This window comes from Sipha flava, unplaced genomic scaffold, assembly GCF_003268045.1.
Source record: "Sipha flava isolate LNK unplaced genomic scaffold, YSA_version1 229_pilon_pilon, whole genome shotgun sequence".
NCBI lineage: Eukaryota > Metazoa > Arthropoda > Insecta > Hemiptera > Aphididae > Sipha > Sipha flava.
This window is the reverse complement of record NW_020272866.1, coordinates 358,246-371,187: the sequence shown is the minus strand read 5'-3', so window position 1 is coordinate 371,187 and position 12,942 is coordinate 358,246. Positions and strand designations below refer to the sequence as shown.

Below are 12,942 nucleotides of genomic sequence, written 5' to 3'. Positions count from 1 at the left end.
TGTCTCCTGGTAACAAATGTTTATCTTGAGATTCAATTCGTTGACGTCCACATTTTTTACTACTGAAATTGCCCTTTCTGCCAGCCACTCATGATTTGTGTATTGTCTGTGTACGTTGGAAAATATCTAGTCAATGAGAGCATCTTGCGAATAAATGATTGTGCAGAAATCGGTCGGTAATTTTATACATTCCGTTTCATCTGTAGTAACTTTCCCATCTCCAATATCTAATAATTGTTTTGAGAATCATCTGCACGCAGCTTTTTTTGATTGAATCGCATGTATCATAATCGTTCGCTCTCTATCTTTACATACATTTCGACCATGAATTGTTGACGAAGTTCATGATATCGTAGAATAATTTTGTCCTGGTCGCGTCTAATCATCATCAACCGATATGCATAATAATTTTTCGAACTAACATTCTTATTTGTTTTGACACCTGTTGCGGGATCTTTTTTGTTTAATATTTATGCAATACCCGTCATTTACTACCAAAAATAAAATTAATAGTTTTTAAATAGTTTTTTTATAGTTTTTTAATAGTTTTTTAATAGTTTTATTTAATAATTCATTTTAAATTGTGCAGTTATTGACCGGGTCAAAAATTATTAAATTAAACTATGATTTATTAAACAATAGCACTTTTCCAAAAAAAATTTTCGTAAAAACCTTCTCCTGGCAATTACGAACATTTGAAAAAAAGATTTGGCCAAATTGGTCCAGGCGTTGTTGAGTTATGCGCTTACCAACACATTTTGCGATTCATTTTTATATTATAGATAATACTGACGTGTGGAATACTATTTTTGTGGTATTATTTCATTGAGTTAATGTAATCTTATATCATTTGTGATCACTAGGGTGCGGATTTTTATGTACGTAATTACATATGTTTATTGAATGTGAATTTCTCAATTCTAATTAAAAATAATCACGTTTCCTAATACCCTGTATAATATGAGACCTTTTTTTATTTTACACATTTTGATGTAAATAGATAGATATATATATATATATATTTTTTGGTCGGGTGGTACTACTGAGTGCTCTCCCATTCTGTTAATTTTTGTTATTGTAAAATATGTATTATAAAAATTACTTAATGTACAAATTGATGTAAATTGTAATTATTTTTTTTAACAAATAAAAACAAAAAACAAAAAAAAAAACATATTTTTAAATATTTCATCAATAGGTATTTACATATTTTATAAATATTTCACATTTTCATACCATTTCAATAGTTTTTATTCTATATAAAATTATTATATTGAAATTAAATGAAAAAAAGATATTTCAAATCTTGATTCAGATACTACAATCGCTATTACTTCTGATATTATGTAAAATAATAACTTGCAAAATAATTTAGTAAATATTTCCAAAATTTTTTTTTTCTTGGTTAAAATAATAAAATATTAGAAACATTGAATCTAATAATAATTGAAAGTCTCGATGGTGGAAAATGCAAAAATTTAAAAAAATTAAGTTCAAGAAGATTCCGGAATTATAATAAAAATTAATTAAACTACGTACTGGGTAATACGTTGGTTTACAAAAAAATTTAAATTATTAGATATAATCTTATTAATATAAATGAAAATATGTTAAATTATATTGAAGTAACACTATCCGACATATGTGGTATGAAATACACCCCATTAACTTCGATCGACGTTGAATACACCCTCAGCCGCTACGAGTTGACTTTGAAATCTAACCACCGTACATTAAAATTAGAAAAATCTTTAAATGTACATCTTATCCAATTGTTCCGAAGAAGACAACAATGAAGATAATTAAATGAATAATTATTAATTTATTAACATTAATTAAACATTAAAGTAAAATCCCGATTTTTTCGTTTAATATTTTACGTTTTTTAATACATATTCTATCAAAAATAAGAACATAAATATTTGCATATTTTGACTTTTTTATTATATAAAAATCCGCGCCCTAGTGATCACCCAATAATTTTCAATTAAAAATAGATATACCAATTATTGTGACATACAAGTAAAATTCAATGTTGATATTTTTAGTTTTAAATGTTTTAATTTATAGCACATTGGCCTTGAAGAAACTATAATAACAGTAAGGTATGTATTAAATAATAAAGATAACAACACTATCGCAAATTCATTGTGTTAATAATAAAATATAAATTAAACATTATTTTAAGTGTTAAGGGTAGGTAGACGGACATTGAAAACACTTCACACGGGCACACGGATTCTATAATACACGGGTACACGGGTATATGGACTCTAAATAAACGTGTACACGTGTACTTTAATTACACGAGCTTTAACACCGTTTCTATAAAACCACGTATGTACGTGTTCTTAGATACACGTGAAATAGAGACATCTAATACTAACGATTTTTAAATAATTTTAAATTTAATATATTTATGTATTTAAAATTATAACATAATATTGTACAAATAGTCAATGCAGAACCACAACTACAAAATAGGAAGCCCGTGTGCGGTAATTATATTAGACTCCTTCCTAGGATTTATTTTTGTTGTACGTCTTATTTATAAGTATCAAATTTTTTAGGTTTTAAAACACGTTTCACATCAGTTAGTGTATGATATATGTATATATATATCAAATTAAATACCTACAACTGTTGTATATTATACTTCACTACATATTAATGTAGTAAATTAATTTAAGTAGTTTAGGTAGATATGTTGTATGCCTGCTCAAATACTCAATGGGCTGATTGTCAAATAAATATTATATTACTCTAAAATATTATAACATCCTTACTTGTATTTTAAAAAAAGTTTCTTTTTATTATAAAATAATAATATAATATTATTAAATAATTGTGTATTTGTAAAGTGTAGTTTATTTTAGGCTGAGATTAGGCCTCCCCCCAAATGTATGTAAGCATAGGGGTCCGTGTGCGTGGCACACTCTGCACACCCGGTTTTTGCGGTACTGAGTCAATGAGTTTTCTTAAAGTTTCCTAGTTATTTTGTGCTGGTGTTTAATTTTCTCATATTTTACCAGTTAATATTTTTAATGCAAGTTATTTGGATGTATTTACTCTTTTGGTAATATCAATGTATTGAAATATTCAATTTGATAAGGTATATAGTAGGTATACAATTATGTAAAATAAGTTTTTGATAGCTTATGGGTTGTATTTATTTTAGATAAAATTACACGTGTAGAAAAATGCTTTTTTTTATCGTATATAATTTTTCTTGGTATTTTAATATTACTTTTATATATATATATATATATAGACCATTGATATATCCATCATAAAATAATGAAGTTTCATTAAAAATTGGGTAGGGTTATATGCTATTGCATAATAATTATTATAATTAATTATTTTTATAGATAAAGTTTTAAACAAAAATACGAAGAACCTTTTCCTAATAACGTGTTCCTTTTGTTTGTATACAATTTACGTATTAAAAATACATACTAACATTATGAGGTGTATTTGATTCAATTTATGAGATAAGAAAAATCAATATCAAAGTACACTAAAATAAAAATTTGTAAATCAGACTTCTGTTAAACATACTAGTGTTCATTCACAATCGTGTGAAATGTTTTTCAATAATAACACTTGTACATATACTACACCACTTCTTTCCAGGAACTCATATTTCTGGAAAAATCATCAAACTCTATCAAATGGAATATTACGGTAAGCGAACATTTTGTACTGTAAAATAATTTTCAAATAGACATATAAAATGAATAGATTTTGATCGATGGTCTCCTAATTAATAACATCGGTGCATCCGAATTGCATGGCACGTCTTAGAGGGGTCTGTCTGAATTGCATACCATGCACCCCCAAGTTTATTTATCATGTACTTATGTGTACAACTTAAATTTTATTTTTGATATTTCTAATTTATTAAAAAAAAAACGGATGAATAGAAACCAATTAGTTTCTAGATTGAAATATTTTTAAACCGAGAAAAAATTTTACCAAATTTGAGAAGGTGGCACTGTGAATATTAAACATTAAATAAAACGATTGTAGTTTAGGGTAATCAAGTGAATGCATTTTACATTTTTACATGGCATTTCAAATAAATAATAATATTATAAAATTTTGTGAAATGTTTTCGACAATATACAATAATAAAAATAAAATGTAAATATTGATTTATGAAAATGTTAACTTGGATATAAAAAATATTTCAATCTAAAAACTAATCAGTTGTAACAACCATATTATAAAGAGCTTAAATCAATATAAAATTTAAGTTGTATACAGAAATGCATGATAAATAAACTTGTGGGTACACGGCATACTCCTCTAAGACGTGGCATTCAATTCAGACAGGTCCCTCTAAGACAAAGCATGCAATTCGGACGGACCCTTCTAAGAGAAGGCATGCGATTCGGTGTCTCCAATATAGTATTTACAACTTATTAGGAGTGGTTCAATTCCTAAATTTTATTCAAAAATTGTTTTAAAAAAGATTTATTGTTTAAATATACCAGTTCGATTATTAAATCATCTACATCAGCGGTTCTTAACCATAGGGTCCTGACCCAATTTTGGGTCGCTAATAATTTTAAATGGATCGGATAAAAATTTAAAACGTTCGTATTATATTTTTATTTTTAAGTCTTATAAATAATAAATGAAACCTCATGTAAGTTGGTTATCATGGAGAAAAATTTTAACGAGATTTTTTGAATTAAGAACTGAAATAGAAGTATTTTTAAAAGAAAAAATTCACTGTTATCCATCCATTTTTAAGATATAATTTGGTTGACAAAAGTTGCGTATCTATCAGATATTTTTTCGTTATTAAATGAGTTAAATTTGAGTATGCAAAGGCCATTAACTAATATTTTTACATGTTGTAATAAAGATATTAACTACAATCAAAACCAAATCAAGAAACAAGCTTGATGTCGAACCCACAATGCGTATTTCACTTACTAACTCCATAGAAGAACTCTAAATTGATTCATTGGTAAAGCAACATCAAGACCAAGGAAGTCATTAAATTAAAAATTATTTAAAAAACAATACAATATTATTAAAAGAAATGTTTATTTTTAAATATAATGTAATTAATATTATGGCTTGTTATGAATACAAGTAATATGAGTAAAAAATGTTATTCAATTAAGAGTGCCAAATAGTTATTTTTTATTCTGCCATTGAATATGATTTATAAAAAGGTCGCAGGAAAAATTTGGTAAATATCTTGGGTCGCCACTACACAAAGGTTAAGAACCGATGATCTACATGATTATTTGTTTTATTTTAAATACTGATATTTTATGTGAAGAAAGTTGTAAAATGAACACCTTACGCGGGCACTAGTGTATTAAAATTCTGTATACGAAATTTTGCAACATGACCATAGTCGCTTCTTGGAGAAGTATTTAGCCTCCCAAATATACTCACAGTCCTCCCGAATAAAAAATAAGTTTAAAAATAGTTGAACTTACAGCAGTGAGTAGTGAAATACTATATCTACTGTGTCTGTAAGAAAACTGGTAAAAAAAGGATATGAAACCGTAGCCCCTGTAGATTTGTTTAGTCACGATACTTTCATATTGGATTATAATTTAGTATCATTGTTATGATGATTCTAAAAAAACTAAGCTATTTAATTATGATTTTAATTTTTAACTTGCCATATTTTTGAAAAAAAAAATACGGATTAATTAAAATATGGATTTATTATAATTTAAGAATATTATATTTATTTATAGGTTAGAAACAAATACGAACATAAGCTATGATGACCAAAATGATACAAACCAACGACTTTCGTGGAGAGATCTGTATCCACAGGTTGATATAATTATACCTTACTAATCTCTACACTATTGTTGAATTTTATCCAACTTGAAAACTTACAAAATAATTGAATATTTTTTATTTGTAGATATTAGTGAGTGTAGTTGCTTTTATGTTGGTCACTCAGCCTGGCATCAATATGGTTTACTCGAACATATTCCTAAATCATTATAAGTTTACAGATATTTCAGATTTATCCTGGTTGAGTAAGTATACTGGTTATTTATATTATTTTATAAGTTTAAGTTTGTGTCTTATCAATTAGTTAATAAATAGTTAAACGTATACGCATAGGTGGCTCTACGGGGTGTGCTGGGTGTGCCTTGGCACCAGTGGCGTATTTACGGGGGGGGGATGTGGGGGATAGATCCCCTCCCTTGACCTTTTTTTTTTTCCTAGGTAGCTATAAGTTGTCTCATTTTCTCTAATATTCTTAATATGATATTACTTTCAAGCATGTATGTTTTCTGTTTTCTAAATGTTCTAGTCGTGGTAATTGTACCGCTCTGATAGTCTGATATACTAATCGCCACTAATCGTTTATCGTTGGCGGCATGTACGACTATCAGGCAACAAAAACTATACCTATATTATGGTGTACTGTATTTTGTACGTTTTTGCGAATTATTTTTCATGCAAGAGTGTTTATAATAAACCCGATAAGCAATCGGTAAACAAAACAAAATGACCACGAAGACCGTGGATTAACCATAGGGCGGCCGGGCGGGTTTATTTTTAGAAAATTTGTTACTAGTAGATTTATGGCTAATGTTTAGCTATATATATATATATATATTTTATCGTATGATATCGTGATTCGTCAAAAGTAGATATGTACGGTCTTTGGACGTTGACGGATAGCGACGCCGCGCCATTCCGAGTACTGACTTACTGCCGAATTGACTATTGTTCGACTTTATTTTTTGCGTCTTGTAAGTTGTAACTGTGAAGTTTTAAGACAATATGAGTAATACTCAAAAACAAAAAAAACTTTATTTTCTTATTTTAGTACAAATAAAAAAATTTGTTTGGAAAATGATGAGGTAATTATAAAGATTAATTCTTATTTTGCCTTGATCCACACTAACCTCAATAGGTAACAAGTTAGGGGATTTTAAAAATGTATATTATGTACGAATTTATGGGTGTTAGGATGTATTATTATATATTTCATCCCCCCCTAGCAAAATTCCTAAATACGCCACTGCTTGGCACACCCTAATGTGAATAATGCGATTAAAAAAATTGAATAATTACAATTGAGAATATATGTGCATACACATTAATTAAATTTTAGTTTTTTGTAAGTTATATTGCAAGTGTTTAGAATAAGTCTGAAATAATAATTACGTGTATTTTTTACCAATTGTTATTTTACATCATTAATGAAGCCTTTATTTTTAGAATTTAAATCATAATACGGTCTACACGTATGTGTTTATAACTTCCCCTTTATATTTTGAAAAAATAACCCAAAAATTACAGGGCACACTCTGTAAATGTATCACTCTGGGTCCGCCTATGCGTATACGTTTTTTTTTACGAGTGTGCCTGAAAAAGCATACTATCCGGTAAAAATATTTACGTAAAACGAGATATAACCTCAGTAGTTAGTCAGTTCTGTATTCTGGCCATGATGCTTACCAGTGGCGGAACTATGGGGAGAAATACGGGAAAAATTTGAAAGTCTTGCAGGGAGGACTTAACATTTTTAATAACCTTTATAATAATACTTGTTTCAATTCAGATCTATTAACTTATACATAACAAACTTATGTTATATTCTAGCGAGTATTCTGGTAGTATGCACACCAATAGGAACTATAGCTATTGGCGTGATCATGGACCGGATTGGCCGGAAGAACGCATTTCTTGTGACTTGCGTGCCGCTCTTGATATCGTGGTCAATTGCTTCGGTGGTCCGCCCCGAAGACATGAGTTTAATTTATGCATGCAGAGTTTTCGCTGGCATCGGCGGAGGTATACATGTATATAAATTATATAGTAATACGATTTATCATTAACAATTAACTTATTGTTTTTTGCTTATTTACCATACACATTTACACTTAATAACATACAATCACCATCGTCGTGGGTATTTCGCTACTCAAGGGTTCGAGAGTATACCATAGTACTGACGGTATTTACGGTATACCGCACTTGAAGCCGCGTGTAGTTGTTTTTCTCGTTGATATTTTTCATATTATGTTTGACTATTGTACATGTTTATTATAATGCATTTTGAATATTGTGCGACGATATCCGTTCGTGAAAATTTTTTCGGTCATGCACTTCGAAGTTCAAACGTTCACAGGAATTTTACGGTTATAATTAATTTAACATCAATTGAACTTGAGTACTTTCCTCTATCTACCGTTTAGATGGATTACTTAGCTCCAAATCGATTACTTTTTAAGTTTAAAGTTTTAAAGCAATACTTTAGCTTCAATAATATAGATATAAAATACTTATCCATGTTGTGTTATCCATAGCTTATGGGTACCTCGGCGATATGAAAACATTGCGAAAGTAGTTCCCACAGCACTATCGGTTAAACGATGACAATAAATAAATAAAAATGATACCTATAGATTATAGTCTATAGGTAAGGATATTTAAAAAAATCCACTTGTTTTAATAGTTACTTATGAAATTAGTTGTTTATTAGTGAAACGATATTAAAGTTTAATACATTGGTATTGGTAGATTTTATACATCGTTTTGTTTTTTAGTACCCCCAAATCATTACGGTTTTTCGTTATATCGAATAATTTCGGTTTTCGATTTTTCGGTATACCGAGTTCTTTCAGTTTTGTGGGTATACCGTTACTAATCGGTACTTAAATCAAAACCGTAATACAAAAAATTATTGTCAATACCATCAGCCCCATAAATTCTTAATAGGTACCAGTATACATTGGATTACTGATAAACCTCAATTGTATGATATAGTCATACTGAAAACCAACAAGCTACCTATACACACCGGAGTACTAAAAAAAATCTTGGTATAATAGTATCATTTTATTTTATGGAGGTAGTACGTTAAACTCGGTATTATTTGTAGTGTATTTGTAGTGTAGGCATGGTATTTTGGCGTACCGTACAGACGGTATTTGAGAAATAACTGGTAAATCGAAAAAAATCATCCATCCTACTGTTTAAGACCGACCGTTATAGTGATGCACTTAAAATATATACCATTAAGATTAATTGAAAAATGTTATCATTCCACATTTATTACCAGGGATCGAATATACTGCAACAAAGAATAATAATTACAACCGGAGCATAATTAATTAATTTACATTTCGATCTTTAGTGCTTAACTAAGTTGTCATTATAATTTTATTATGTGACCATAGTATAGTATATAATCAATTTTCAGGCATGACGTCCATGGTTATCATTTACGTATCAGAAATAGCTCATGCTTCGTATAGACAAGTGCTATTGTCTTTAAACAGCGTGTTTTTCTCGGTAGGCGTTTTATTCGCCACTACCGTTGGATCCTTCTTCAAGTGGCAGATGGTCAACATGATATTTTTGATCTTCACTGCCGTCATAACTGTTCTTTTGGTCATTTTTCTACCGGAAAGTCCGATTTGGCTGGCCAAGTTTCGGGCCAGCAGAGTCTACGAAGCTAAAAATTCGCTGAAGAGGATATATCCTATAAACGATCAAGTTCGGTTTTAATTATTTTTTTATTTATTTCATAAAATTACGTTCGTTTGAAATTACGGTTCTTTAAGAAAAAAAACCGACATTTAATTATAATTAAACTACCCAGTATTTATACAATTAGGATGTTATTTTAATTCGTGGACTCCCAATGTCATAAAAATACGTTGTGAATTGAAACTTATAACATATTGAAATTACTCATTAGTATTCATATAAACTGATTATTATAACTGTGTTTTTGAAAATTAATATTTCTACTCGTATTGTACACAAGTATGTATTGTTTAAAATTATTGTTTTTTTGTAAATATACTATCTAATACGTATAGGTACTCCATAAGTAAACACGTAGTGTGATATCTACTTTTATTACCTCTTAAATCTATTATGTAACTATATACGAGTATATGTAAAAAATATTTCTTAATCATAGTATTTGTTTTTATGAATATTTCGGATGATCAATAAAACAAATTTATTTTTATACATATAAAAATAGCTCCATATATTATAGAATAAATACATATAGTACGTCTATCAAAATAAAAAACTCCACATTTTTTTTTCTTTAATAAATATTTATGCGTATTATAAAACTACATTTTACATATACTAATATAAACCACGGTTATCTGTAATAGATAACCATCATACGGAAAACTCGAAGTTTGATTTAGACACAATACAGTTAATGATGTAATTTATATATATTTAAAGAGGGGTTATCAAATTTCCGATTAGTTTGTATTAAAAGTTGCGAATATAATAATGATATGAAATGAAATTCCGTAAAAATCTAGTTCTTAAAGTTTTATAAGAATAATAAAATAATATTAAAAAACAGTTGACTTACTAGGAGTATCGTACCGATCGCATACACGCATAGTCTCGGATAACGCCAGTTAGTTACATTTTCGTAAATGTAAACTTAACAAGTAAATATGATAGAATGTATACAGGGTTCTAAAATATGTTTAAAAATTGATTTCTAAGAAAATAATAGGTTTAACCAAGAACTTTAGCGTAATTCAAATACATTGTAATAGCAGTAAACTGGCGTGAAAAGGGGCTGATCAGTTACATATCATCAAAACTCATATCTGTAAAATAAATTTTTAAAAAACCAATGATCCGAAAAAATAAACCATGTTTTGTGTTAAATTTGATTGCGAAGACATCATATGTTACACCCAGAGGCAGATTGGCCTATCGGGAAATCGGGAATCTTCCCGATGGGCCGCTCTATATTATTATATAATTACCAAAAAAAAGTTTTATTTTGTAAAATAAATAAAAATCATTAAACAAATAAATATATATTTAAAGATGCATTAAGATCAAACTTCAAGTTCAAGTTGTAACTGATTAATCATGTGACTTACCCAAAACTATTATAGCTATAATTATAATAAAGTTATTGTCGATTTTACTAATTTAGGGGTGAAACTAAACAAATTTTGAAATCAATGCAAAATACAGCATTTATTTGGGAGGGGGGGGATAAAATAGTTTAATTTGTGGTTCATGGATCGGTTTGTTTCATATTTCCTGGGCCGAAAATAATTGCCAATCCACCCCTGAGTACACCTACCAATGTGTCTTATATAATTTAAAAATTCTTGAAATTTTGGTAGGCTGAGAAACCCTTTAAGCCCCTATTCCTAGATATGCTTGATTTTGCGGTTTACGCGATAATACGCGTACATAGTCGTACAGTAGTGATACGAGATACGTATATTTTGCAGGTGTACGTAGATGAGTTAAACGGTCTGGATTACGTGAGAAAACCGCCGACAAGACCAGCTACAACGATCACGATTGCACCGGATCCGTCGGAATTCGACAACGGGCCGACCACATCGCGGCCGCTGCTGTCGACGGTGCGGCTTAGCGGCGGAACGAGTCGTAGCCACGAACGGCGTCGCGGACGGTTGCGACGGCTATGGCGTCAACTTTGCATGTGCGGCCAGTTACGGTTGTGGTCACCGCAGCCACCGACGGTGACTAGGCCGGTTCGCGTGCTGGCTATCGTATTTCTGTTGCAACAGTTGAGCGGCTGTTACCCGGTGATATTTTACGCGGTGCCGGTCATTCGGACGGTGATGGGAGTGACCGACCTGGACGCAGCCGACGGCCAACCTAGCCAGATGGACGCGCTGATCGCGCTGGGAGTGGTGCGGCTGTTGGCCAGTGTGGTGGCATGCATGCTGTCCCCGCACGTCGGTCGCCGGCCACTAATGATCGCTTCCTCGCTGGCCATGGCGTGCTCGGCCGCGCTGGTGGCGCTCACCTGTCCGCTACCCGCCGCCGCGGGCCCGCGCGACGACTACGATGGTTACGAAACGATTTACCCGACGGCCGGACCGCCGCCGGTACCGCTGCTGCCATTGATCGGCATTGCCGCGTTCGTCTGCAGCGGTTCAGCCGGCGTGATTGTGTTCCCGTGGACGCTAGTCGGCGAACTGCTACCCGTCTCGGTCAGGGCCACGGGTGGTGCGCTGCTCGTTGCCTACGCGTACACGTTGATGTTCATCGTCCAGCGCGTGTTCCCGTGCCTCGTCGCACTAGACGCAGACGTCTCGGGTGGCCGTGGTCGCAGCTCCGTCGCCGCAGCTTTCGCGATGTTCGCAGCCGTCTCGCTGGCGCTGGCCCTGTATACGCACGCCAGCCTGCCCGAGACGCTAGGCAAACGGTTCAAGGACATCGAGCGGTATTTTGCCGACCCTTCACCAACGTGCTTACCGGTGGACTTTTCCGTCAAAAGCGAGACCACGCACAACCACCGGTGAAGATAGCTCTACGTGGCCAGCGATCTCGCTCATCCGTTCTGACCTCTGGTGATGCGGTCGATACGTGTTGTTGCTGTTGCGTGGAACACCATGTTGTATTAGTGAGAATTTTTTTCGTACATTTTTTCGATCTCATCCTCTCAATTTAGCATATCTATGCATAAAAATATGAATTATAGCATTTATCAAGTCAATATTGTATGAAATTTACACTCGTACGAAATCAATTTTAAAATATCCACGCATTCGCGGTTCATCGTTACATTTATCGAAGTATTATTCTCATAATCGTGTGGAAAAACTAATATTTGGATTGTACAAAATATATTTTAATAACATTTAATTTCTTATAAATTATGTGTTACGTACTTTTTTTTATGTATATCATATTATCATATTATTTACAGGATATGTAGTATTTTTACTTTGATGTATAAATATACCTTTTTCTGAAAACTATGAAGGTTTTTACATGTTAGATACAATGCTTTATTATATATGTCTTAATTATGATGCATATAAAAGGAAATCAGAAACGGTTAGATTTAATTACATTTTTTATCTTAATTTTTTATAGCATTATAGACCATTAAGGCTCTATGATTTTAATATCGGTTCATGTCCCCATGCCAATCTGGTCTCTGCT

At 31.5% G+C, this 12,942-nt stretch overlaps 1 protein-coding gene across 2 annotated transcripts; it reads left to right on the top strand.

Annotated features, from left to right (window-relative positions):
* Nucleotides 1-3,523: 3,523 nt before the first annotated feature.
* Nucleotides 3,524-12,656, top strand: LOC112683549 (facilitated trehalose transporter Tret1-like). Of its 2 annotated transcripts, XM_025554617.1 has the most exons (7): nt 3,602-3,687; nt 4,877-4,981; nt 5,733-5,814; nt 5,909-6,026; nt 7,609-7,800; nt 9,212-9,507; nt 11,253-12,656. In XM_025554617.1, the coding sequence occupies exons 4-7, from the start codon at nt 5,933-5,935 to the stop codon at nt 12,294-12,296; spliced, it is 1,626 nt and encodes a 541-aa protein (XP_025410402.1). In that variant the 5' UTR covers nt 3,602-3,687; nt 4,877-4,981; nt 5,733-5,814; nt 5,909-5,932; the 3' UTR covers nt 12,297-12,656. The 2 variants fall into 2 exon arrangements, with proteins under 2 accessions (XP_025410401.1, XP_025410402.1); XM_025554616.1 differs by lacking the exon at nt 4,877-4,981 and having other exon boundaries at nt 3,524-3,687.
* Nucleotides 12,657-12,942: the final 286 nt, after the last annotated feature.

Coding starts and splice junctions, on each gene's coding strand:
- LOC112683549 (XM_025554616.1), top strand. CDS start 3,587: ATGTTTTTCAATAATAACACTTGTACATATACTACACCACTTCTTTCC. Junction 3,688..5,732: donor CTATCAAATGGAATATTACG/GTAAGCGAACAT, acceptor ATTTATTTATAG/GTTAGAAACAAATACGAACA. Junction 9,508..11,252: donor TATATCCTATAAACGATCAA/GTTCGGTTTTAA, acceptor TATATTTTGCAG/GTGTACGTAGATGAGTTAAA.